Source organism: Perna viridis, chromosome 10, assembly GCF_037379345.1.
Source record: "Perna viridis isolate PV_CMFRI_1.1 ecotype Kerala chromosome 10, ASM3737934v1, whole genome shotgun sequence".
NCBI lineage: Eukaryota > Metazoa > Mollusca > Bivalvia > Mytilida > Mytilidae > Perna > Perna viridis.
Window position 1 is genome coordinate 1,521,835 of NC_142454.1, and position 26,839 is coordinate 1,548,673.

At 33.9% G+C, this 26,839-nt stretch overlaps 1 protein-coding gene across 1 annotated transcript; it reads right to left on the minus strand.

The window, feature by feature from the left end:
* Positions 1-73: 73 nt before the first annotated feature.
* LOC148604103 (uncharacterized) lies at positions 74-26,839 on the minus strand. Its single transcript, XM_088547745.1, has 14 exons — positions 26,664-26,839; positions 25,206-26,064; positions 22,280-22,393; positions 21,224-21,421; positions 18,953-19,015; positions 18,603-18,683; positions 18,271-18,375; positions 17,430-17,513; positions 16,998-17,078; positions 12,061-12,144; positions 5,719-5,917; positions 2,856-2,942; positions 2,484-2,579; positions 74-2,043 (listed from the first exon to the last, which is right to left on the minus strand). Exons 2-14 carry the CDS (start codon positions 25,997-25,999, stop codon positions 1,735-1,737), a joined length of 2,295 nt encoding a protein of 764 aa, XP_088403871.1. The 5' UTR covers positions 26,000-26,064; positions 26,664-26,839; the 3' UTR covers positions 74-1,734.

Below are 26,839 nucleotides of genomic sequence, written 5' to 3' on the forward strand. Positions count from 1 at the left end.
AAAGCCTACATTGTATTGGTTGTCCCTTTTTTTATGCAACTCAAAACGAATTAAGGCACCAGGAACAACTCAGTAAAGCAAACCATTTATTAACTAAAACCTAAAGAAAAAACACACCACAAGTTTTATCACAGATATACAATAATTAATAAATAACACAAAGAAATATTCATTTAGCTGTATATTATGAACCACTAAGTTGCCATCTTAAAAGTTTTTTTTCAGTCAGATATTACCAATAACTTTAGCTTAATACATAGGTGTTTATGGTCTTGGTTATCTATATTTTTTGTAGCAGTGTTAAAATAATAAAACAACGAGATTGAAAGTGGGGATTGGATGATAGCCTTTTAAAACCTATTGGAACTGAAAGAAGAAACAATTATCAAGACCCAATTTAATTTATCAAACCGGAAAGAGAGTATCTCATTTAACCACTGAAATCACGCTTTCTCTTCATTTAATATCTTTAGGAGACTGTTTTAAGACCATTCCATTAATTGTTTAAAAGGTCAGTTGTTTGATAATTTGACAATGAGCTCTAGGCAAGGTCACTTTTGTACTATAAATTGAACCAATTTCTAAAACAAAATACCTTCTTCCCGAAACCTTTCTGTGCAGTAATCGCTTTAAACACATTGTTTTGGTTTCTGTTTTATTGATTTATATTGTGATAGAATTTCTTGGTTTTTAACTCTACGACTTACAAAATGCTTTTTGACCTTTACAGTAAATTCTCAGATGGCAAATGTAATGTAGTATACAATACTAAAATATATGCTATAAAAACACTGAATACCTTACTACTTTGTATCTATTATAACTCTCTAATAAATTTATTTCAATGACACTCAATAAAAAATGAAAATCATGTATTGTTAAAAATACAGGGAAAACCAACGTAATGCAGACAAAACGGAGACAAAAACTTAAACATTTTAAAAGTGCTACATTTAACAGTAACCTAATGTAAACCACCTGCAAATCGCAAAACAATGAATCCGCCTCTTATGTGTAATCATCACCGAGGAAATAATTTCAATTTGCTATCTTTCGGTTGAAAAAAAAATCAAACAGGGATTCTACAAACGAATAGCATTTGAGATTCCAAAGATTCCGGACATACGTAATAGGGTCAATTATTACTTCTAAGAAAGGGATTTGGATATTAAGTACCTAACTTAGGAAGAGTAACTTTCATTTTAACTTAATATCATGTAACTTTTTTTCAGGCACACAAAACATATCGATTCTCCTTCAGTTATGAGTTGTTGAAATTATTGTACATGTAGGTAAGAGTATTCACAAGAAAAAAATACACAAACTGCCTACATTTATGGTTTTACTGCTGCTGGTGAGAGGTTACTTCTAGAAACACGTGTACAACATACATGCATTTGCAATACATTTTTGCATTTGCATGGTTGGTGGTTTTTTTTCAAATTTACCGGGTACAGCGAATACATAAATAGGACGGTTTTGATATTGAAAAAAAAAATTGAATTTCTTTATACATGTATTTGAAGGCGAATAAATATTTTTAAATCTCCATCTCCTACGAAGTTATGAATATAATCAAGTAGCTAGGTTTTTTCATCTATTTTTCAACAAAGAGAATCTTCTAGTAAAAGTACATTTGAAAAAAAAACCAAATACTTGGTTGACAACAGTACTACCAACTGTGCAAACCTACACTATATAATAGAATATACCAAAATATCTGCATGTATCGTTTTAGTTAGTGCACTGCGCAACACCTTTCACAAGCAAAGAACCACCTTGTTGTAAAAACATGGCAGGCCAAACACTAAAGAGTACTTTGGTCCCACTCTTTGTATACGGTCTGTACACATCTTTATCAAGCGGCGTTCCCTTTGGAATTTCCTCATCAAAGACCATTGGAGGATCTTGTACAACCATCAACCAACAGACTGTAGTACACTTAGCGAAATATTGATGCCGAGTAATCTGATTAACAAGACCTTCATCAAAATTGCCGTAGCGACGGAACTCATACATGAAAGTTTTGGATTGTGATATTTCCTGAAAAAAAATATTATGTTTTGTCTTTACTTCGATGAAAGCAAACGAAAACAAAAACCCATACTTCTCCTATAATAGTGCAATGTAAAAAAATCGCCATATTCAGTCCAAATGGCTGCGACATGTATGAAAATACTTCTACTGCTCCAAACATTGGCATATCTTCAGAAGTAGGAGCACACATGTATTTTGCATTGATTATTTTGTTGTATGTGACACCTATACAATGCATGGATTATGAACAGTCAGGCATTATATTTTACAGCGGTAACATACGTGCGTCAGAGTTCTACATTTTACACGTATTCTCCCTTCTCGTGGCAAAGAAGTACAGCAAACATCAACATTTTTGTCAGATAATGTCACGATAAACACAATTACGTGTACATGTATATGATACAGAACAAATTATCTATAATTATCCCTTAATAATTATATACCTTTACAGCTTCTATTGCTATATCCACAGCAACCCCTTTCCGTGCATCGAGCAATTGCTTCATCTCTGCCATGTGACATTGCACATAGGTATTTATCTAAAGGAGTAAAGGACATCATGACTCTTGAAAGTTTTTTGTGTTTCGATCTTGTTTATGTGAAAAAGAAATGAATGTTGTAGTCTGCTTCAATATTCAAAACAATACAAGTACTAGTAGTATCCAGTAGAGTATCAGGTAATAACATTATATCATATATTGCTCTAAATACAAATGTATCGATGCAACTAGGGATATGTTACAGTTTCTGCATCAATTATATGTTATATATGGTGTAATTGTCTTGCATCACCAATTTACCTAAAATGCACGTACCTGATCATGTGGCATTTTATAAAATAGTGCTTTTACTAATTCTTCCATTTGTTCAAATGCAAGTTGACTGCATGCTTTATAGCAAGCCTACAATGTAATACATACGTATTTATTGTCTTTTTTTTTAATTAATCAGGCTTTTAACTAAATCATTTTTCGACTAAATCTTTAAGTGCATGTACTGTGACATCTACCTGAGGAAAGTCGTAAATGTTTCACTCGTTAGTTTTTCCGGGTTTCGGGAAGCCATCTAGTTTGCTGATTATTTTCAATACAGTCTGAGCTAACCATAAGTTATTAGATATTCAAGCAAGTAACCTAACTTATTGGTATCAATACACAATAATTGTGCATTGACTTGACATAAAACTGGCATACGGATGAGGCTTAGAACCGCAGGAAAATGCGAGGCTGTGAGGAAATTTTCACCTGTTTGTATATCAAATTTTTTGTCAAATTAGTACACTGTTATTGCCCTTTACACTAAAACATAAATATAAAAGCAAAATTGATGTAGAAAGCAAGAATAACGTTTTTATTCCAAGCTATTCCGGCCACTTTAAAACAATATAACGTTTGTGCCGTCACAACAAAATGTTCTGTTCAGTCTGTGACTGTAACAGAGATAAAAACGATTTTTTTAATCTGAGCCGTATTAGATTGGAAATACGGAAAAAAGTGGGTTTCAAAGTTTCTTAAAAAAAACGCCGCCTTAATGGATTCCACAGCTACCCCCGCCCCCTGTGATCAGATATTTTCCTAGTACACAGGCGCTTCCGGTTGTCCTACTGATTTTGCTCAAACTATGAATCCACAAATGTCATTATGATGTTACGTTGCTAACGCTACTGATTGAAAATTTGTCAGAGTCTATCTTCAAAGGGCAGTAAGTCTCAAAAAGAGACGTCATACAATCTGCTCTCTTGGGACTTTTTGTATACCTTGTTAAAAGGGTCATTTCAACAATGAAAAATTATTTCTATCAAACAGTAATCAATGGAACCAAGGTTATAGTGGTAATCAAAAGAATGTAATCCAGGGACAAAGACCAGGCATGGAAAACAGACACACACAACAAAGAACATAAAGTAAATAAAATCATACATACAAAGTAATAAAAGTAAATGAGCAACTAGGACTCCAGTAAAAACTGGGAGCATGGACCAGGTGCACCGGTAGGGTAAGCGTCATCTACTTTTCTAGAAACACCCGCTGAGTTGCTCATAAAAAGTTAAGTCCGTTTAGACGAAAGAGGAAAGGAAAACTATGACACGTTGAACATACCAGTTTTCATGGTGCAGATTGATACACCGTAACGATCCACGAGTTCATGATGACGGCCATACAACTATTGTAGTGATGACTTCAATCGTGTAGCAACATAACACCTGCTCCAGAAGCCTATTTGTTAGAGCTCTAGCGCGATTTAAAAAGTTTGCGAAGTCTCGGCAAGCTCTGGCATAACGTATGAGTTGTGATATGAACATTCCATACGCAGGTGCTGAAGGGATGTTGCCACAGATGAAAGGAAAGTTGACAATTTTGAATGAAAAGTCATCACGTTTGTCGTAAAGTTTGGTCAATAGTTTTCCTTTACCATCGATTTCTAAGTATAGGTCAAGATATGAGGCCGACTTCACAGTATCCGTAGTATCCTTTATCTCAAGTTCTTTGGGGTAGATGCGATGTATCAAACCCCCCAAATTAGGATTGTTTAAAGATAATACGTCATCTATAGCGGAAACTGAGATTAAAGGATCTAGCTAAATGATATTCTTTCTTTCGGATTAGATCAGCTATAAAGTCAGCCTCATAAGAGTGAAGGAATAGGTCAGCAAGTAGAGGAGCACAATTTGTTCCCATTAGAATTTAGGTTTTAAAGTTTTGAGCAAATATCCATAAAATCTTCATTTTTGACACTATAAGAGCTATAACTCGCACACAAAGTTCGTACATCACCTACAAATTGGAGATTTGTGTAGAGCTCTTAAAGCCGAAAACGGAAGGTTACATTTATTTCCCGGTAAATCTCATAATTTTTTAGTTATATGTAGAAATATGTTACTTGACCTTTGTGGTCTTAAAACAACAACGATTATGTTTTTCACTTGGTATGCATAATTGGCACAACTTGTAAATTAGATATCTCAAAGATCTTGATGTCTAAAATGTAATCCAAACCAAAGCATTTTCAGAGGAGAAGATATGTAAAGACTTGTTAACGATGATAGTCGACGACGAACACAAATAGATGGTAATAAAAAGTTTGTGCCATTTGTCTATGCCAGATATCCTGGTTTTTTTTTTTTATTTTGACTATAAACCATGACGTATTGGAAATATCATTTGATGATACATGTATATCAGATACTGTGCAATGCAAGATCGGTTCACGTGCATCGATCTGTCACGAGTCACTTGCCAATGTAATATTTGTTTTTGAAGCGCATTTTGATTCAAGCTAATTCTGTTCATTTAGACGTAAGATATTGCGATGAATTGAGAAATTTAACTAACTATATTTTTCTTTTACAAACGTCTACAGCGGACTTTTTATGACTTTTTATGAGCAACTCGGCGGGTGTTTCTAGAAAAAAACAGAGGACGCTTATCTTACCACTGCACCTGGTCCATGCTCCCAGTTTTAAGTCGAATCCGAGTTGCTCATTTGTTTTTGTTACTTTGTATGTATGATTTTAGTTACTTTGTTGTGTATGTCTGTTTTTCATATCTGTTTTTTGTCCCCGGATTGCATTCTTTTGATTACCGCTAAAACGTCGGTTCCCTTAATTACTCTTAAAGACCAATTTCTCTGTAAATTGTTTAGATGCACTCTAAAAACGAAGTTCCCAAGGAGTGTTACCTGAAGTGTAACGAAAAGGTAATTTGCAACTAAGTCTTCTGACCGTTGTCGATTACTGAGGTTGTCAACTGCATCTGTCCACTCGTTATCATACATTTCTGAAAACATCTCAGCTATCCTAGTAGGTCTAAATTTGTCTCCTAAATCAGCTATGCTTGCATTGCCTGACATTAGCTTAGCCCCTGCTAACTGGCTCAACCTTGATCAAATACAAAAGTAGATATTCAAGAAACCTGACTATAAAAGCCAAAAAAAATATCATAATAATAATAACGATTGGAAACAAAAATAAAAGAAATAAACTTCTAATAACTTTGGTTCACACGATGGTGGCACATGTTCACTAGTTTTCGATTAGTAAAATGATTTTTTTTTATCATCGTGTATTGTTGGTAGTTTACAATACACGATTATAAAGTAATAATTAAAAAAAATTATATAAAGATATTATTTATGCAATTATACAATTTATATTGATTATGTATTAATTTATTTCGGCAATTTTTTTCAGAATTGATACTGTTATAGATATCTTATACCTCAGGTTTACTACTTACAAAAAATAAGGGTATGACGTACCGTGGGAGCATTAATCGAAATTCGGAGAAGGTATATGATGAAAATATAAATTATTTCAAAGTTTTAAAACATCAGACATCAGTCATAGCCGCAGTAAAATTTTAACCTCATGTCAGTATTTAAATATCTAATATTGGCTCTGGTCAGATCAGTTTAAACATATTTTATTGCATGATTGATTGATTATTGGGGTTTATTTCATATCAGTAAAAAATCAATTATTTCAAGGATGAAACCTTTACACGTGGTATAAATTAACCTGCAGTAAAAAGTTAAACCAGTCAATATTATAATATGATAATGCCTGCGGGCAGTATCACATCATGGTAATGCCCGGTTGCGAATTAAGAGTTACATCTCCTTATTAAAACGCATTCGTGATCAGGTATTTGTCAATGTAAATATGCAGAAACACGATTTGCATGGCTTTTTGAAAAAAAAAATCGAGGAAATGGTTCCTCAATGAAATAAACATAAAAGTTGTTGACAAACTGGTCAATATCGTGATATTTAGACTGCCTGTAGGACAGTCTAGATATCACGATATTGACCAGTTTATCGACAACTATTATATAATTAACGCCCTAGCAGCAATATTTCAGCTATATTCAGGCAATGAACATGAAATGGATGAAAAAATGAACATGAAATGATGATGATGATATGAAAAATGGGATGGGACACAAGGATGATAGGGACGACAAATTTTGATTGCTACTAGAAAAACGGAGGGATGTGTAGGGTCGGGCAATTTAGCCTTTTGTGGCAGAGCGCAAAGGTTCCTACTCCTATCGAATACCACGGCGAGGAACATGGTATCTTTCCCAATACGGTGCACCACTATGGTTTGCGGTCAGGTTTTCTGTATTACAGCCTGACAACCCTAGCATGTAACACGTCAATGGGTACCCCATTACTCCAGTTGGGGCACACAAACCAGTTGCTCTGTGGGTAGAGCGCACTAGTCCCCGGCTAGGGTTCTGAGCACCATTTAGTCATCTATTAAGACAAGCTTAGCGCTGTTGCGGGTCTAATCTTTTGACCCCCGGACCCGCACGGGCCTATTTTATTGCAAAATTTGAAAAGTAGAAAATGGATCAGACAAAAGTTTTACCAACTTATGTTGTCTTCTCCATAATGAACATAACAAATATAGCATACATTCAGTGAACATGCATCAACAAAAATATACACATATAAAGTTAATTAAATATATACATATGTATCAATCAAAGAATTTCAACATGGATATTTCTTGCGACACATGTCTTAATACATGGTCGATATGTTCATTCCATTTATAATCATAAGAAAAATAGACACCAAGGTGCCTATGGTGGTTTTAAAGTTTTAAAATTACCTTCTTCACCTCTGAATTTATGCCAGGGATAACAATATTAAGTGATATGAATATTACTCTTTCCATGACATTACCTACGCAATTCAACATAGAAAAAGATCTTTTATAGCTTGATGGGTTTGATTTCTCACCTTTTTTTGAAAAAGGTGACGACATTAGTATATTCCAAACGTGATGGGTAGCTAAGATTTCTTAATGAATGATTGAAGACTACGCATAAAGGCTGACAGACTGTATTTGCAGTATTTTTTAGCATATGATGACGTCTACAATCACAAGCTTCTGCTTTCCCAATATCTTTAATTTCAGTTACTATCAGGAGGAGTCTTGTTGGAATCAGAAATATCAGTTATAGAACAGAAAAACTCATTTAAAATATTGCCTATTTTTGACGTCGAACTCGAGTTCTCCGTATTGACCAAAGGTGGTAAATTGGACGATTCAATTAACACTTGGGTGATATCTTTCCATTTAACAAAATATATTGATTTTAATGAAGTGAGTAATGCGGAAATGGAAGACAAATTAGATTAAGAAAGTAAAATAAAATAAAATCCCCATAAAACAAGGCACATTATTAAAAGATATATTGAAAATGTCAGGATCAGGATTTGATTTTGAACTTGATAGAACAAATTAATAAATTAATACCGTCCCAAAAATCAAAGGAATTATTAGTGAACAAAATTCCAGTTAAGTTGGAATTAATACGAAATGCAAAATATTTCAAATGTTTCATACGGATAAACGTGATAACTAAGAATAATATGAAAGCGATTCCAAAGCATCGTCTACATGCAAATATAGTGAAGAAGATGGGGTTAAAGTGCAGGGATATTTTATCGACAACATATTTTTCAAATATGTTGGACGAGTCAATTATTCTACAGATAGTAGGCATCCAATTGGAATTAGTTGTGATCCACTACCCGCTGACCTTATTCTTCACGCGTATAAGGCTGACTTTATAGCTGATCTTATTCAAAAGGAGGAACATCTTGGATCTCAGTTTCCGCTGTATAAACCTGTTGTCTTTAAACCTAATCCTAGTTTCGGAGATTTTATACAAAATATCTACCCATGACGTGACATAAGTATATCTCTGTTGCTTTTAGTAGAACAGAAGGGGTAGTACTCAATTCTGGCAGTTTAAGCAAGTCTTAGTAAATATGTGATTTCAACTTTTACCCAGGACATGACTGTTATGAGCAACTCGGTGGATGTTTCTAGAAAAGCAGAGGACCTTTACCCTACAAGTGCATCTAGTCTACATGTATATTCCGAGTTTTATTAGAGTCAGAGTTGCTCATTTACTATTGTTTTATACATTTCTTTTTTATGTTCTTTGCTGTGTGTGTCTAATATCCCTATCTATCCTTTGTCCTTGAATTATACTCGTTCGATTATCATTCGAATCTTGGTTCCATTGGCTGCCCAAACGAAGCATGTAAATTTATATTTAGGATAGAATTATTTAGGTACATGCACAGCGATATTTATAAACAAGAATCGCAAAGTTAGTATAAGAAAACGTTAACTGCTCTTCAAATTAATTGACCTGTCTAAGTACAATACTGATAATCATCATCATCATCAACAACTTCCTTTACATGTACGTAAAAACAGTAATACTTCTAAGGACATTCTTCGTTTAGTTTTACAATACTATCTTTGATTTTAATTAAAGGAAAAACAAGTAAAACAAGAATATGGACGACTTCCAATGAACAAAAAAGGACAAAGATAAAAACCTACGCAAGTACAAGATAGTTATTTTTCTTAACAGGAACAGAACCTAAAAATAAACTGTGAGCAATTATCACTAAATTGATACACCGCTACTCAATTTGAAAGAGTAATCAAGGAAAACCGGGAATCAAAAGGATGTAATCAAGGGATAAAGACCAGAAAACGGTAACAAACAACAAAGAACATAAAATAACCAAAATAATTCATACAAAGCGTGTCTTTGGGCTGACTTTTTAATTCCGATTGGGCTGTTGTCTCCTTGACATATACGCCATACCTATTCTCGTAATAAAGTAATAAAAGTGAATGAGTAACTCGGACACCAGTAAAAACTGGGAGCATGAACCAAGTACATCGGTAGGCTAAACATCCTTTTTCTAGAAACACCCACCGAGATGCTCATAAAAAGGTCAAGTCCAGGGAAGACGAAAGAGGACAGGAGAACTATGAACACATTGAACGAATCAGTTCTCATGGTGCAGATGGATACACCGTAACGATCAACGACCATAAAACTTCTTAAGTTCTAAAGTGATGACTTCAATCTAATAACAACATAACCTAAGCCGGTACAAAAAGTCAGTATAGTTACATCAACTCTATCATAACGTATGAAAACTCAATACGCAGGTGCAGAAGGGATGTTGATACTACCACTACGGGAGTAACAAGTGTCGTGGTAGGACTGGAGACCCACTTTGACAGCTGTGAGTATAGAAGTTAAAAGTTTTGAAAGAGGCTTGGTGGTAAAATTTGTCGATCCAGCTATATAGCGTTGTTTGTATGGATTCTTGTGAAGAACACGAATCCAGTACATAGACGGTAGATAACAATCATCGTCTTTGGCAGAGAAACCAAAAGAGGATAGCATATATTTATGATTTTCTACTACCTCTCCATTGGAGAGTGTGGTAGCAGTATAGGAATTTTTTACTTTTAATGTTTGCGTCAACCTCTGATAATAAACATTGGATGTACTAGGCTTTGCAGACAAAAACAATGCTTTATGCGCTGGTACGACAACATTTTTGCCATGTACAGTATACAATGTTTTTTGCTACATCGGGGTCTTTTAATAATGATGTAGCATTAACACTCATAAAAAACATGCACTGTTTGACCTTCGGGTATTTTTTGGATCATACCAGGAGGTGCACAATGGAAATTTGCAATAAACATTTCGTGAAAGTAACATTGATTTTTATTTAGTTGTGTAGGAGAAGTTGGCTTTGATAGATGAATATCATATATATTTACGAAACAAAAATATAATGGTAAAAAAGGAACAACATAAAACATCTGAAATAGAAGATATAAAATGAGCATTCAAAGAAAGTTTAATTACATTCCATGATGTCGTATTGAAGGAGTAACGGATAAGGAAAAGGTACCTCTTAGCATAACGGAAGTACGGAGTACCCTGTACTTTCCAATAACATAGAAATACAATTACATTACAAAGATGCAAATAATACTATGAGATGGACATTTCCGATATTTAATAAACACTCTATGAATGTTTATCAGTAAAGAAGTGACGGATAATAGAGGGGTATGCGTAACGGATGTACGGACGGAAAGACGGAACACTTATCACTATATAACTGATATTTGCTGCCCCGTGCAGGTCCGGGTGTTAAAAGAATAGGCCTGCAGCAGCGCTAAGCTTGTCGTAAAAGGCGACTAAATAGAGCTCAGAACCCTAGCCGGGGGCTAGGGCGCTCTGCCCACAGAACTGGGATGTGTGCCCCAGGTGGTGGAATAGGGTACCCCTGGCGTGTTACATGCCGGGGTTGTCAGGCTATAATACGGAAAACCTGACCGCAAACCATAGTGGTGCACCGTGTTGGGAAAGACGCCACGTTCCTCGCACGTTCAAGAACCCTACTGTGGTATTCTCCCGGAGTAGGAACCATAGGGCTCCGCCACAGGAGGCTAAATTGTCCGACCCTACCCACCTCTCCCTATTTCCAGTGGCAATCAAAATTTGTCGACCCCATTCTCCTTGTGTCCCACCCTTTTTTCCATTCATCATTTCATGTTCATTTTATCATCCACTTCATGTTCATCGTCTGAATATAGCTGAAATATTGCTGCTCGGACGTTAAACCCCAACAAACAAACATATTTGCTACTTTGGGGAGTATAAAAACCTTACCATAAAATATGTTAGCGATGAACAAGCTATTTTTATAAAGCTTGTACTTGTAAAGTTACTAGAAACAGCCGCCGAAAGGTTTTGTAATTTTTTGTTACCTTTCTGAAAGTGGCATGAATGCATCCTTCAAATATAATTTGAAATTTTCGTAACTGAATTCTTTTACATTTGAAAGTGCAATGTGTAAGCACCTAATCAACAATCAAGGATTATTGTGCTCTATACCTATTAGAAATACGAATTTCGTTTTTCGTGCAACATCTTTCATAGAACCTGGATAGAATTGAATATATCCAGTATTTCCCCAATATAATAATATCCCTAAAACTGATTACTATCAAATGGTTCTAATTGTTCAAGTCTTAACATCATTTTTTTTAAGTTATCAAGCCAGTAACCATGAAGAACACCACGACACCGAAATGTGAATTTTAAAAAAATGATAATTGTAGTAATTTACTGGGAATAAGTTGTACCAAGTTGTTTACCATTATACCTGTTTTTCAAATCTTCATTTTCCTTCTTCTTTTTGTCTAGATCTGCCTTTACTTTATAAGTCTCCTCTTGGCTTGTCCTTAATCTGAATAAAGTGCAACAAATGTGTCCTTATACAGAGTAATTTACAGTTGTAAAATTAAATTATCAATCATAGTATTACAAAGGGGAAATCAAGTATTATTGTTGACTTTTTCTCATAAAATGCTGTCTTTTAAAGTAGAGCTTAGTTATATTTTGTTATTCCTTTTCCAAAATTTTAATTAAAAAAAAGCATATCGACGGGGAAAATTTATGAAACAGCTCTTACATGATTTTTTTAACTTTTAAGTCGACCTGCACTTATAACTTTAGCACTGTGACCGTTTTCTTTGTACGTTTTTTTTTTTGTGTTTGTTTTTGTTTTTGTATTTTTTTAGTCAGCAATATTACGTTTTTATACATTTATAATCGGTAAATATGTTATCTTAGTTAACAGTGACTGCGTAAATTGTTTATACGAAAGAGAAAGCATGCAAGACCCGGTATTGAGTGAAACCATGCATGATGAAGTTGCTAGTTCATGAAGCAGACATCTATAACATTCTTGAACACGTCGCACAGTGTAAACGCATGCATCTTCAGATACGGGGCGTGGAACAGCTCAGCTCATGTTCATGATGCTCTTACACTTCCACAGTCGTTGTGCGTGTTCACTGCAATTAGTTCACTCACTCCCAATTGAATGTTGTAGAATTATTCCCCGAGTGGTAACAATATTTTCTTTAATTTCTCGAAGCGATCCGTGAAGTTATGGAGATATATCCACTTAACTACCTGAAAAAAATACTGCAAGGGCTGGAAGATTGTATGTTGGCGAACTCGAGTGACGCAATGCCAACTTTGACTTCAATACCTTGTTCTCAAGACCGCTCAAGCATAATTAACAGTGAACCAGTGGACGTTGCAGCAGGTTATATTTTGCGTTCCTTTGACTTTGCTACTTCATCAATGTTAAGTCGTAGCCAAAAGATTATGTTAATGATTTGCCTTATCAAGGTGTATAATCCCTTTCAGAACGTCAGAGCCTCGAGCTCAATCTTGACACGCCTACCACAGATAGTGGCTCGGAACTGTACCCCAGGTGGTTCTTCCCTATTTTCTTATATATCGATCTAAGAATCGGTGTGGACGTCTGCTTTTCGCACTTGCATGTAAGGTTTAACTTGTTGTGATGCGCGGTTTTGTAATTAGCACATAACAGTGATTCCTTGGATTCGGTTAGATTTTCTACAGCATTACGTAAAAACGGTTTTATGGTTCAGTTTCGGTTTTCTCTGTGAAACATCCAAAGTCGGCATACAGAACAAAAAGACCATTTAGCACTCTATTTGCTCTGGCAACCCAAACTTGACTGCCTTGTGTTCGCCATTCAGCACTCTTTGTGGATAGATATTCCGTACCTTAAAACTGTTCCAGTACATTTAACTCATATAAATCTCATGTTTGTGTTTTTATATCGGACCATGTTTCCAATCCAGCAGTAGCACTGCTCTCGTTCAAGCTAGTGTCTATCTCCAGTTTTTTTCATTACGTCCGAAAGGTGCAGCTGATATACCTCACCGCTGTCTATTCGATATAAAAACCTTCCATAAAGTCGCACTAGAAAAGATAGTATCTTGGTACCTTAAAAACCGGGATCGAATGGACTTAAATCAATGTGGTGTTGCAGAAGGAGATTATTAGAAAAAAGAGAAATACATACTGTGCATGTACTTTCATTATTTCGAACTTTCATCGTAGCCACCAATCTCACAGAAACCCTCGAAGAGATGGGTGAACAGATCCAGGAACTGATTGCAAAATGGGCTGCATGAGTAATACTTAAGAGAGTTGTAGAACTTCAACTTATTATCAACAGGTATTTGTGACAATTTGCTACCGGTCTTCATTTTATTCAACTACACAGGTTGATTTTGATCCTGTGGTACCCTTTGAGCCTGAGACCGATATTTTGTATATGCCCCTCAACTTTTTCATAACTTGGATCATCGTTTTGTTGGGTTTTTTTTATCAGGGCCTTTTCATATATTGACGATATCGTGTCTTTGCTATATATGAAAATTTTATAACGTTTTACGCGTTGTCCACCTCCTACATATTTATACACAAAGCTTTTCCCCCAAGATGTCCTGGGTATAAAAGTTATCTACCTCAAAAGTATCATTAAGTTTGTAGAAAGTCACCAATCTTCTAATTTTTAATCCCTTGATCTTCGGATTTTAATTTTTTTTTATTCTTTATTTTATTTTATTTTTAAATTTTGTCATGACTACATGGACTGCCTGAACTTTTTTTTTATTTCAGAGCTAACAAGACTTACAGATTTACCCCGTCATCCCAAATCCCCTAAACTAAGAGACGAATCTCAGCTACCTTTTAACAAGATCATTTAAACCCGGCCTGATCTTCAATATCTTAACGATCATATCCGACCTTCCTCTTCAGTTTTGCTGCTGCTCAAGCCTTTTTCGAAGAGATGTAATTTTTGTAGGGAGTACTACCACTTTTTTCCTAGGATCGGACGGGCCTCTGATATTTCTAGACACCAATATTTATCAACTTAGAGAGAATTAAAATTCTTCAGTCTGTTCGATTTCTATTTTCAGATTACAAACCTTCACATTTTTCCTCAAAATAACAGTGGAGCAGAATAAGCATTTATAGTTTTCTCGCAATATTATTTTGTAATTAGTATTCTTAAAAAGTTTTATAAGAAGTAATGAGAAATTGCAGATCCAGATGAGTACCCTCTATCAACCATCTGACTTAATGGCAAATTCCACGTTACGCTTATTCAACATCCACATTCATTCAGTTTAAAATACATTACTACATAATGACAATTTCATTCGGGTTTAATTTTTGTTTTAATTTCAAGCGTTATAACAAAAGTTCCGTGTACGAAATGAACGCTGTGTTTGTATCCATCTGAGGTCATTGCAAATTTCATAGCTGGAAACCGCAAATGCATTCTGAACAAAAATGAAAATAGCTAGAGAACTCTAGTAGCATTAAGTCTTCTTGTATTGCCTGAAATATTTCATAAAATACCAAACCAGGGTCTTAGGAGTAGAAGAGAAAGCAAAATAATTACAGAACATAGAATATTATGATCACTTTATACCGCCCCCTTAATAGGGAATGTATAAAAGCCATCCGAAAAGTGGCAATCCACTGCTGTATATGGAATTCTCACCTCGGGAAAATCTAGTAACCGACTCTATAAGATACCTTATATTGCACGAACTTAAGAGAGATATGAAATACTGCGAAAGAAAATGAGGGGAGAAAATGAGATAATTCTTGATTCGGTGTTTTACTACTTACGTGTGCAGGCTTTTTCAGACATTTTTAATCTGTGTTTATTATTACTTTATGTTTACTTTCCTTGTGTCCAACAAATAAAATAAAATAAGTAATCATGTACTTATTGCGCCCAGGAACCTGAATCGCTCATCTGTTTAATTTTTTGCCTTTCAAGGGCAATAGCCTTAACTAGGAATTGTCCGACAATGCGACAATTTTGACTCTAAGATGGCTGGTAGGACTTATTATTAGGATCATTTTATCAATTGAAACTTTCTTTCTATCTATCATTGTTTACAAGATATTGGCTGAAAACTGCTAAAAATCATTTTTCGCCTTTCAAGGGCAATAAATCTAACAAGGAGTCGTCAGACAACTTTGATCCAAATGCAGAATTTGTAAGCTTTATCATAAGGATCATTTCAGCAACTGAAAGTTTCTTTCTATCCATCATAGTTTTCAAGATATTGGCTGAAAACTGTTAAAAAGCCGTCATATGCACCTTTCAAGGGCAATAAATTTAACAAGGAATTTGATACCCTGTAGACTATTTTCGGCCTTAAAATAAGAATCATTTCGGCAAATGAAAGAATTTGGCTAAACCTAACAAGTTTGGAAATATATGAGAAAAACTTCTGACTGACCCTTTTGTTATATTTTTAGTTACAGCGGCCAAGGCATGTTTTTCGACGGATCAAAATTGCCCACATCAGATCTATGCAGAATACCCTAAGAAACATTCATACAAAGCTTGGTTCCAATCGGATGGGTAGTTTCAGAAAAGAAAAATTTTGCTGAACATTTTTATTAGGTCAAAATTTTGCTAACCGTAACGGTTCAGGAGAAATACATGTGTGCGAAAAACTTCTGTTTAACTCCTTTGTTCTATTTTTTTTTTCGAAACAGCCGCTATGTTTTTTTTCGCAAACAAAGTTCTTAGCAGAAGACCCTAAGAAACATTCATACCAAATTTGGTTCCAATTGGTCAAGTATTATCAGAGGAGGAGATCTTTGAAGGAAAAAAAAACATTAAAAATGTCCAAAAAGGCCAGTAACTTAAACATGGTTTCAGGGATTAAAACGTAAATTGTACTTCAAATAGATATCATCACGCTGAATACTTTTTCCCTGCCAGACCTTATCATAAGAATCATTCATTTCAGCAATTGAAAGTGTTCTATCTATCATAGTTTTCAAGATATTGGTTGATAAAGACATTTTTTCACTTTACAAGGACAATAACTCTAAGTTGTCCGAGAACTTAAATCCCCCGCAGACATTGTAGGCCATATAATAAGGATCATTTCGGCAATTGAAAGAATTTGAATAAACCTAACGGTTTTGGAGATATACGCCAAAAACTTCTATTTACTATTTTTAGTGACAGCAGCCATGTTTTTCAACGGATCAAAAATCACCACATCAATTCTATACAAGATACCCAACGGAACATTCATACCAAGTTTCGTTCTAAGTGGTCAAGTAGTGTCAGAGGAGAAGAGTTTAAAAAACTGTTAAAGAGGACGGACGACGGTGGTGGAAATAGCTTACATTGCATTCGGTCAAGTGATAAAAAAAAAACATTCATACCTTTCCTCTACCTTCTCATTTAATGTTTTCATCGCCTCTAGTTCTTGTTTTAAACTTCCACTCTCATTAACATTGCACAATCTACAAATATTTATTTTTTAAGCCCAAGGTGCACAAAATAGCTGCATTTTTTATATTTCATTCAATACTCAAACTATATGGCACTATTCAAATTGATTAACGATAATAGAATTATTAAATGCATCTTTTCAAAATGTAAGGTCAATCTAATGTGTATACACTAAGTAGTAAGGTACTTTTTTCTTGTTTTGCTACTGCTTGATAGAATGTCTATTTTGATTAAGTTAAAGACACCCATGTATACGTACATTTACTTTTATTTTTTATTATTTTCTGTTTCGATTTTACCACGAATGATTATTTTCTTTATCCATGATTGTTTCATTTCATTTTGTCTTGTTTTTTCCTTACCTTTTTTTCAAAGCTTCGTTTTCTCGTCTTTGGCTATAAAGCTCTGCATTGTTTTGTTGGATTTCTAGCTCGATAGCCTTTAATCTTTATCATGAAAACAAAAATTAATTATAGAACTAGAACTTAACAAAAAGTCTGACAAGGCTTATACAGATATTTTCCCATCGATTACAATGAAAAACAATTTATATTAGCCTTGAAAGATAGAGACGTATTGTCAATAAACTACTTATCTAAGTAAATTTTGCATTAGGGTCATGAAATGTCCATCACCTTATAAGAGATGATGGACATTTTATGACCCTAATATCGTGTGATTATGACAAAAAGTACAATTTCTAACTCTTTTCGTACATAGGCACCAAATTTGAATTAAACGTAAATTCACTATTATATCATTTCAGGTTTTATTCACGTGAAATCATGACCACTAAACAATTATGACATACATATTGTTAATATATGAAATTCCTGCGAAATGTATCTAATATGTTGGATGAGTGATGCCTTTGTTCTAATTTTGATGCTTCTATGGCCTTTATTTTAGTCTCACCACTTTACTCTCAATTATATTTTCACACCTTAGACCATGTCTTGATAATGTATTACAATGTGAATCAATAATAGATCCCTTAGGCTATTGGAAACTTATCCTATTAAGAATATGCCATGAACTTCAGAATTTTTAGCCTTTTCAATAAAATTCAATGAAGAGCCAGTTTGCATATACTGAACCAAGTTCATTCATACAATGTTTAAATGTGTTTAAATTTTTATTTCTTCTTTCTGCTACGTTCTTGAAACGGATAGAGACAATTTGAGAAGAGAACATTATACACACCTGTTCGTTAACTCGTCAGTATTCGTTCGCCACTGCTCAGTTTCTTTCCTACTTCTTTCCAGTTCTTCGCAAGCTGCATCGTGGTTTTGTCGACACATTTCAAGACTAAAAGCATCTCAAAAGATTAATTAATCCCGATACTAGAGCGGTTATTAAAAAAAGCTCTGTATTGATTTGTTTAAAATGCCTTGACACCAAAGTACACTATGTAGGTCAAGTACTGTTAACAAGACGTAAAATGAAAGTAACGATCAGGAATAGTTATAATCAGGCTTAGCTAGGAAAGCGAAGATGAACTTATTGTAATTTAAAACAGTTCATTTTTATTTTACCTTCTCTCAAGATCTGAAGTTGCTTTACTAATGTGTTCAAGTTCTCTCTGTCGGGATGAGTTGAGATAGGTTTCCGATGATCTAAAACATATTGAACTGCTTATAAAAATCTAGTGAATGACATTAAACTGAATTAGAGAATACCGTTGATGCTTATCAAAAAATGATATAAACAATGATAATCTTACATCAGATAAATGTATAACAAATAGAAATATACGAGTTGAATCACTATTAATAGATAATCATTAGAAGTATATCAATAATTCTGGATTTATTTAACCAGAAAGAATACTTAGTAGATCAATTATTGATAAACTTTACATTTGATATTGTTAAATTGAGTTTACCTTTCTTTTTCTTGTCGACGTAATGATTCTCTGGCCCGTGTAAGGCGCTCCTCTGTCTCCATTCTATTGTATACATTATTAACAGCTTAAGTTGCATAAATTGTGAAAACATATCGAACGTCAAGAGGAGGATCCAAAGATTATGCAAGGCGTTTCATAAAAAAGGATGTTTTTGCCCAAATTCTGTACTAAATTAACAAAAATTTATTAAATTAAAGGACACGGATTCCGAACCCTGGACACCTCCATATGAATCCACAATTGACATCGTTATATATTTGTAAAAGAAAGAACTAAGTGATCATCCTCACATACCCCATGAATCTATACTGACGACTGAGCTAGTTGAAAGTATTAAGTATTAGAACGGTTTAAGATTTTTATGAATATAAACAAAATAAATACAATTTGCTACTACAATTAGGAAATCATGTTCAAAGAGACATAACTCTCACAAAATGTGTGGAATTAAAATTTGCCTGTAGTATGAACTACTGCATTTTTCGTCCTTACTAATAGTATATACTAAGCATTGTGAAATTCTATTTAAACTTCTTGAGAGAAGTGACGACAAGTGACTTCAGTCGTGTACTTCTGCAAACAAAGTTCAAAGGGGCATTACTCCCCAACAATTACGGGATAGCAATTTCTGGGTAATCTGCACAATTTCGTATTGAGTCCTTATCAAATACCAGGTTTTAGGAAGTTCTATTCAGTTTTTTTTTTCAGAGGAGTTGAGGTAACAAGATACTTCTGGAAACAAGTTCAAAGAAGCTTACTCAAATAAAAATGGACACATCACAATTTAATTACCGGTTATATGCACAACTACACATTGTGTCCACAGATAAACTACCAACTTTCCTGATATTTTGTTTAGTAGTTTTAGAGGGGTTGCGATGACAAGACACTTGAGTCACGTTCACCTGGAAACCAAGTTCGTGTGGGACATAACATGTGAGGAACAACATTTCTTAATAATATGCATATTAACTACATGTACATTTTGTGTCTTTACTACATACATGTATTCAAGTTTTGTGAAATTTGAAACAGTGATTTCAGAGAAGTTACGCTGACAAAAAAAAAAAGAACAGATGCACGAAAGGACAACCACGTAAAAACATATCATTTACCTTATGCATCTTTGTAGTTTGGGGCTAAATAACTGTCCCATGCTAATTATTATTATTTTATTCCAAATAATATGTCTCCTTTTCACGACAAAATTTACGACATGTAGCACTCAATAGTACATGTAAGTTAAAAATACTTTTTTATAATGTATAAAAGATGCTCAAACTTGGTACATTAAATATGTTGTTAATCACAGACCAGCTCACATTCTATCACGGTACATCAAAATTTAAAGAAACGGCTTTTTTATGTTATAAATGTAGTTGTAGTAGTAGAGTGTATAAAAGATAAAAAATATGCATGAACATTGATTGTAATTTTAACATTTGCTCATGTATCAGAAAGTCTACTTATACAACGTAAGAGGTTTGAATTCCGTTCCCCCATACCCCAACCAAGTAGAACAATAGCTTACCAGACAACCTCTAGCATTGCTGGAGTACAGAAATTAACAACTTCACTTTAAAACTTTCTCTTTAATGATGTAGAATGTCTTGTTAGATTGCCACCATGGCAACCAAATCTTTCACAACTACATATCACATTACATGTATCATCCACGATACAAAATTCGATTTGAGTTTTTTTTCTCATAAAAGACCCCTACTTGTGTTTTACTAGGAAGAATGAATTAAAGTAAGTAGATATGTAATGTAATGAGATAACAATTCAAAAAATAATAAAATACTTGGCAATATCAGTCAAGTTACAACCCCAAAAATTGCAGACTTTAAAGAGATCCAATTACTTATACATCTTACTGTCCTGACTTAAGAAAAATGCTTGTGACTGGTTCCTTTTTAACTCCTCATTCCTTAGCGGTCTAAAGCTACCCCCTCCAAAAACAAAAACAAAAACAAAAACAAACAAAACAAAAACAAAACAAAACCATCACACCATCACAATATAATCTAAAAGATATTAAATATCAGGAAGAAATAATGTAAACATCAATATGCTTTCAATTCACTACTTAATCAGTTTAATTCTATGAAATGTTTGTTTCGGACCCTCTTTGGTCCATTATTCGAGCCATGACCCCAAAAATTAAAAACAAATCTTTCTCTGGTTTTGGAACTTTAAAATGCATTCTGAATGGAGTATGATGTATCGAACGTCCTGAAATATACGTACATTTTTTTATTTTGCAATCTGTACATCTGAAATATTTCCAGAACATGTTTTTGTTGATCAGTAACTGTTTCCTCAATATCTTTGTTTTCAACCCAAATAGGTAGTTGCTGTAGATGAATTCGTTCCGAACCTTTCTCACAACCCAACCTTAAGGCTTTGATATTTTCATGCATAATACGCGTTGCTTCTTTCAGAATCCTAAAAAAATATACTTGGTACTTTTGTGCCTATTTCAGTATTTGATTTTACGAGAAAAAAATAAGACAGTAAAATTCGTTACAAAGTTGTATGTGCATATGTTACACGTACCTGTTACCCTTGTGTGATACATGATAATGATACATTAATGCTGATAGAGGACGAAGCCTTCATAACGATATTTAATGCGAAATAAAGTTATAGCTAGGAAGTACTGAGAGCATGATTTCAGTCTAACAGGAAGTCATGTATTTTGGAGCTCCCTATGCAAAAAGTTCGGTATTTTCGTTTCTTCGATAAATTTAAGCGTTTATTATATGGTCTTTAATAAGTATTTCAATTCAAATACATTTTTTCGTTTCTTTTCTGACATGCCATAACAATAGGCCTCTCTGGCTTTAAATTTAGCCAGAAAGTCCGAAGTACGAACACTAAGTAATAAATTGTACCGGCCTTACTATTGATTAGCGAAATGAAGTGTCAAGAACTCACGAGAACCATCAAGATATCTTGAAAAAGTGACAAGATGGGAAAAAAGCAATCTAATTAAAAACCGACCTCGCATCTCCTGGTTTTCTGTTTTCTCAAAAGCGACATAACAGAAAACCGGGAGCTGCGAGATCGGTTTTTAATTAGATTGGGGGAAAAGCGACTAGAAGATATTAAAAAAATTATATCTATATATGTATATTCAACTTCGTCCTCTCACAGATTACACCTTCATACATGTATTAGTAAAATAAATTACTTTCAAAGTAAAGATTAGTATTAATTACATGTAGTTCCATTCAGCCTTTATTCTAACTACACAGTTGTTCAATTAAATCTTTACAAACAACAACTAGTCTATAAATTTACTTGTTAACACTATCTTCTTTTTCTTGCATCAGGCTTGGTTGGACGCTTCTCGGATCTGTAGTTGGTACAACTGTCGCGTGGTTCATTCCACTGTGAAACTGGGTGATGTTTTCCCTGCAAGCATCCCAACAATTATTTAGTTTCAGAAAATATGTAATTTCTACATGACTTTTTTGTACATTTAACAACCTTTACTATCATAACTAATTATACTTAATCACTTATTTAACACTCGTTCATTCATTAAAAAAGGAGAAACGAAATGAATATTAAAGGAGTGATTTGAACATTTGATTCATTTTTAGAGTTTGCTATTTTGATCCGTCTTGCAATCCTGCGATTGTTATTTTCGGACTTTCCCGTTGAATCGACACGTAATATTTTCTCACGACGCTGTTGAATTTGTAAAGAATTTGTGAGCAATTGAATTAAATACCCGATCGGAACTCCTCAGTCTTTCCAGTTACAGTTACGTACCTCTTTTTTAACATATCATAAACATATTAATGCGTTTTTTTTTTATTTTATATTTTTTATTCTTATTATCTTCTTATTATTCTTTTTGCTTGTATTTGAACGGGAAGTGTATATTAAAAGATAAAATGATCAGTTACCATTGCATTTATTTAATATTACCCAGTTTACGATTCAAACATAGGCGTTCGTTACAATGACTATATAAAGGTCATACATATTATCAGGAACACGATATCTATATATAGCCATTGCCAGTTGTTTAGTCTTGTTCCGGATGATTGAAAACATTCGGTCATCACGATTACGAAAGCGTACGCAATCATATCAAGGAACCAAGATTTTAGCGAAATTCACTCGATTTTAGAGCATATCGCATTTGTATCATTTCTGATGTTGAAAGGAATTAAGATTTGCCAAAATCAGTGACAGTGAATATTTGATGATTAGCGACTTTGAAGACTTCATTCTTTGATATTTTCCTAGCTCCTAGCTTTGCGCCAAAATTCTTGACAGAGTTATTGTACTTTATTTCTAGTGATATCTAACAAAATGTGTTTTGCACCACATAGTGGATAGAACTACTTTGAGTCGCATATGATTACAATTCCGGCATATGTTTCAATAAGAAATAATCCCTTTTGCATCCGAGGTTATTTTTTTAGTGTAGCGGAAATGGCCGAGTAGTTCTGATTGTCAAATACCCTGAATTAAATTATTTTTTTTTACAATTTTAGTCTTGTTACGTCATCACTAAAAATGACCGCGAACATATCAGTAGAGATAGACAGCATTGCAACATGATCGTAACAGATGAAATCAACAAGGGTTATCAAAATTTGAATTATCACTACATCTAATATTGTTATAAAACAAATTGCCAAAATGAAGTTATATTACATGTATCTAGTGATGACAAACTTGCAAAATCATCCAATTTTTATATTATACAAATTCATTAAGGCGGTTTCCATGCATCTTCTAAATTACATAAGTTGATATAATCAAGAAATCAGGAAAAAAATGCTTGCTTCTGGTCCCTTTTTGAATCTTAAAATCAATCACAGTCTCATTTTGGGGTATGGCACCTTGTTATACAATTTACAAGTGCACTAGTCACTTTAACTCGAGCACTTACTCAAGCTATCGCCTGAACAGAAAGGAAAGGCTTGTTTTCTGTCACTCTTTTAGCCCTCATTTGCTATTAGTTCACGTCATAACCCAAAAAAATAAAAATTATTCCACTTCATACATTGGTCATATGACACCTTGTGGTACAATTTAAAAAAAAAATGATAGAATAACTTATAGTTTAGTTATTGTCTGGACATTAGGAAAATGCTTGTTTATGGTCATTTTTGAGCCCTTATTCCTAAATGTTCCAAGTGTAAACCCTAAAATCAACCCCTGTCTGACTTTTATGGTAAAGTATTATTGTGGAAGCATTTCATTCACATTCGTATGTCTTTTCTGAACTAATAGATCTAAATTCTACGAAAAGCTCGTTTTCAACCTATGTTTTGACCCTCATTTCAAACAGTTGGGTTCATAATCCCAACAATCAATAACAAACTTTCTTTTGTTGTTTGAAACCTTACTGTAAAATTTCATAAAAGTCGACCGATTGATATTTATGTTATGACACGAAAATTTTTGCGGTCGTATAAAATATTCATTTACTAAACAGACTAACAAAATAAATTTCAAGATTGGAGATATAAATCGATGAAAACTAAATTAATGCAAGATATTAGAAAATGAACCATGAATAGAATGCTAAGTTCAGTACCACATGGACGCGCCGTAAAGGTCTAAATACAAATAATTAAAGAAAAAGATTTAACTAAAAGAAATTGACAAAATACACAAGAAAACCCACCAAAACAAAACGACCTACCCTAAACTTCCCGATGATACATGCATATATTATGTATATTTAGTCAAAATGACAAAATTTTATCCATTGACATTTTTTTCGTGAACAACTTCAGTACTTCCTCTCTCACTGCACTACAAATTCTAAAGACTGGAGATTTATTCATCATTTGAAACAACATATTTTCAAATTTATATTCATATTTGATTTTATATTTTTCGCAAAAATCAAACACAATTCTTTTAACACGTACTATAGTCCACAACGGTAGCGTAATATTAACTAGAAACCTCAGAACAAATAAACTGTTTTTCATTGTAAGTGAAAATACTACACGTATCTTAGAATTTTTTCAATTCATCAAATTATTTACCGAGGTTTAGGTAATTTTGTTTTCTCCGAACAGCTCTCTGTCTTGATTTTACACGAGACAGTCAACTAGTGTGTATTGTTTGAGATCGAGTTCTTTTTTTTTTTCATTTAGCATAAAATTCTAAGACATGGACCTTACACACAAAAACGAACATGTTATTATCATTTACTAATTCGCATCCTAAATAACGTAAAGATGGTTACCCAATCATAATCCTGAACATAAGACCTTTTACTTCAGAAGCCGTAGGTTTGATGTATGTTATCTTAAGGTCTGAAAGTATTGGCTGTTTTACATCTGGAATTGTGACCATGTCTGTCATGTACTTTCCATATTGACACAACTTGTCTAATAACAAAGCATCGCCATAATTGGCGTATGTATGTGTATTCAATTGTCGTTGCTTGATGTCGTTAACCACTCTTTGTATTTGAATAAGCAAAGTCTCTACATCATTCAATCGATCAAGTTCTCGAGAAACGTGTTCTATTGCTGGTTGGGTGCCTGCTTGCAATTCGAAGAGTTCGTCCATGGCGTCTCTATGCAGGTTATAAACTAAACCATTTACTCCTGTAATACTGTCTATTTCCGACATTATATTCCGTACTTGAACTTCGAAATCTCTTTTATAATCTTCAACTTTCTGTATAACTGCGCGAACCGCATGCAATCTTTCTTGGATAATATTCTCATCGTTTCTGATTCGATTTTCAGCTTTTTTTTTAGCAGCAAGTAAAGATTCAACTTTATGACCTCTGTGTGTATCGTCATGGCATTCATCACAAATTAAGATACAGCATTCAGTACAATATGATGTGAAATATGATTTGTTATGCTGTTCACACTTAAAATGACACACATACAATGGAAATTCAAATATATGGTTCTTGTTATCCGAGACATGTGATCGCTGGCATCCTATACAAAGTTTTATATGGCATCTGTGGCAAATCCGAACTCCATACAAACTCGGACAAGCTTGACATTTTCCATTCATTTTTGTTTGCTATGATAAAACATCCTTGTTTAACAGCAGAAGGAAGTGACATACATACTAGTAACCTATAAATAGCAAACAGTTTTGTTTACATAAAGTAAACTATATTTTAAGTCGGATCTGGCAAACAATGCAGCCATTTAATTACGAATGATAATTTGATAATTTAAAACTTAAAAAAAACTTCTACTCTACATTGATAGCAACATGAAACGTTGTTTACAAGCTTGAATATCTCACGGCACCCCCTTTTAGTAAACTTATTTTCTCAGTGTTTCATTTGTATGTGAATATTACCCACATGATCATAATAGTTACATCAAAACATCCATAAAATTATGAACCATGCATGTAAATGCTTCTCCTAAACAACTCGTATCAGTGATATAGTCAACGAAATGTGCAGCATCATGCACACTTGTATTACAAACTTAAAGCATTCACTGCGATACAGTGGATAATATACGAATGTGCACGCTTATAAAAAAGCGCATAATTGAAAGAAACACCGTATATTTTAATCGTATAACCCACTGTGTCACTTAATCTTGAATCTATAAAAAAATCATTTGAGCGTTCGTAAACAAAAGAGAAACGAAAGTTGGACGTCACATACAGCACATTTTCGAACTGAAGCTCTACTTTTTAAACCGTCGGGACTTACCGCTAGAGTTGTCTCTCTTTTATTTAATCTGAAGATAGTTTGCATATATGCATGACGTATTAGTACCAACAAGTCGCTTATTGGCATAAATCGTGCGTAACAAATCCTTACGGGAAAATTCCATACTAATATCCGCCATGTTGGTTTCTACGGGACGATTTGTTTACAAACGAAGT

Bases quoted from the DNA above. Each gene is read 5' to 3' on its own strand.
- LOC148604103 (XM_088547745.1), bottom strand. From the start codon at position 25,999: ATGAATGGAAAATGTCAAGCTTGTCCGAGTTTGTATGGAGTTCGGATT. The intron at 21,422-22,279 runs GTAAATTTATAG...ATATTTTTTTAG, and splicing joins AAAGAAGATAGTGTTAACAA to GATTCTGAAAGAAGCAACGC. The intron at 19,016-21,223 runs GTACGTATATTT...TGTATACAATAG, and splicing joins AGATTGCAAAATAAAAAAAT to AATGGAGACAGAGGAGCGCC.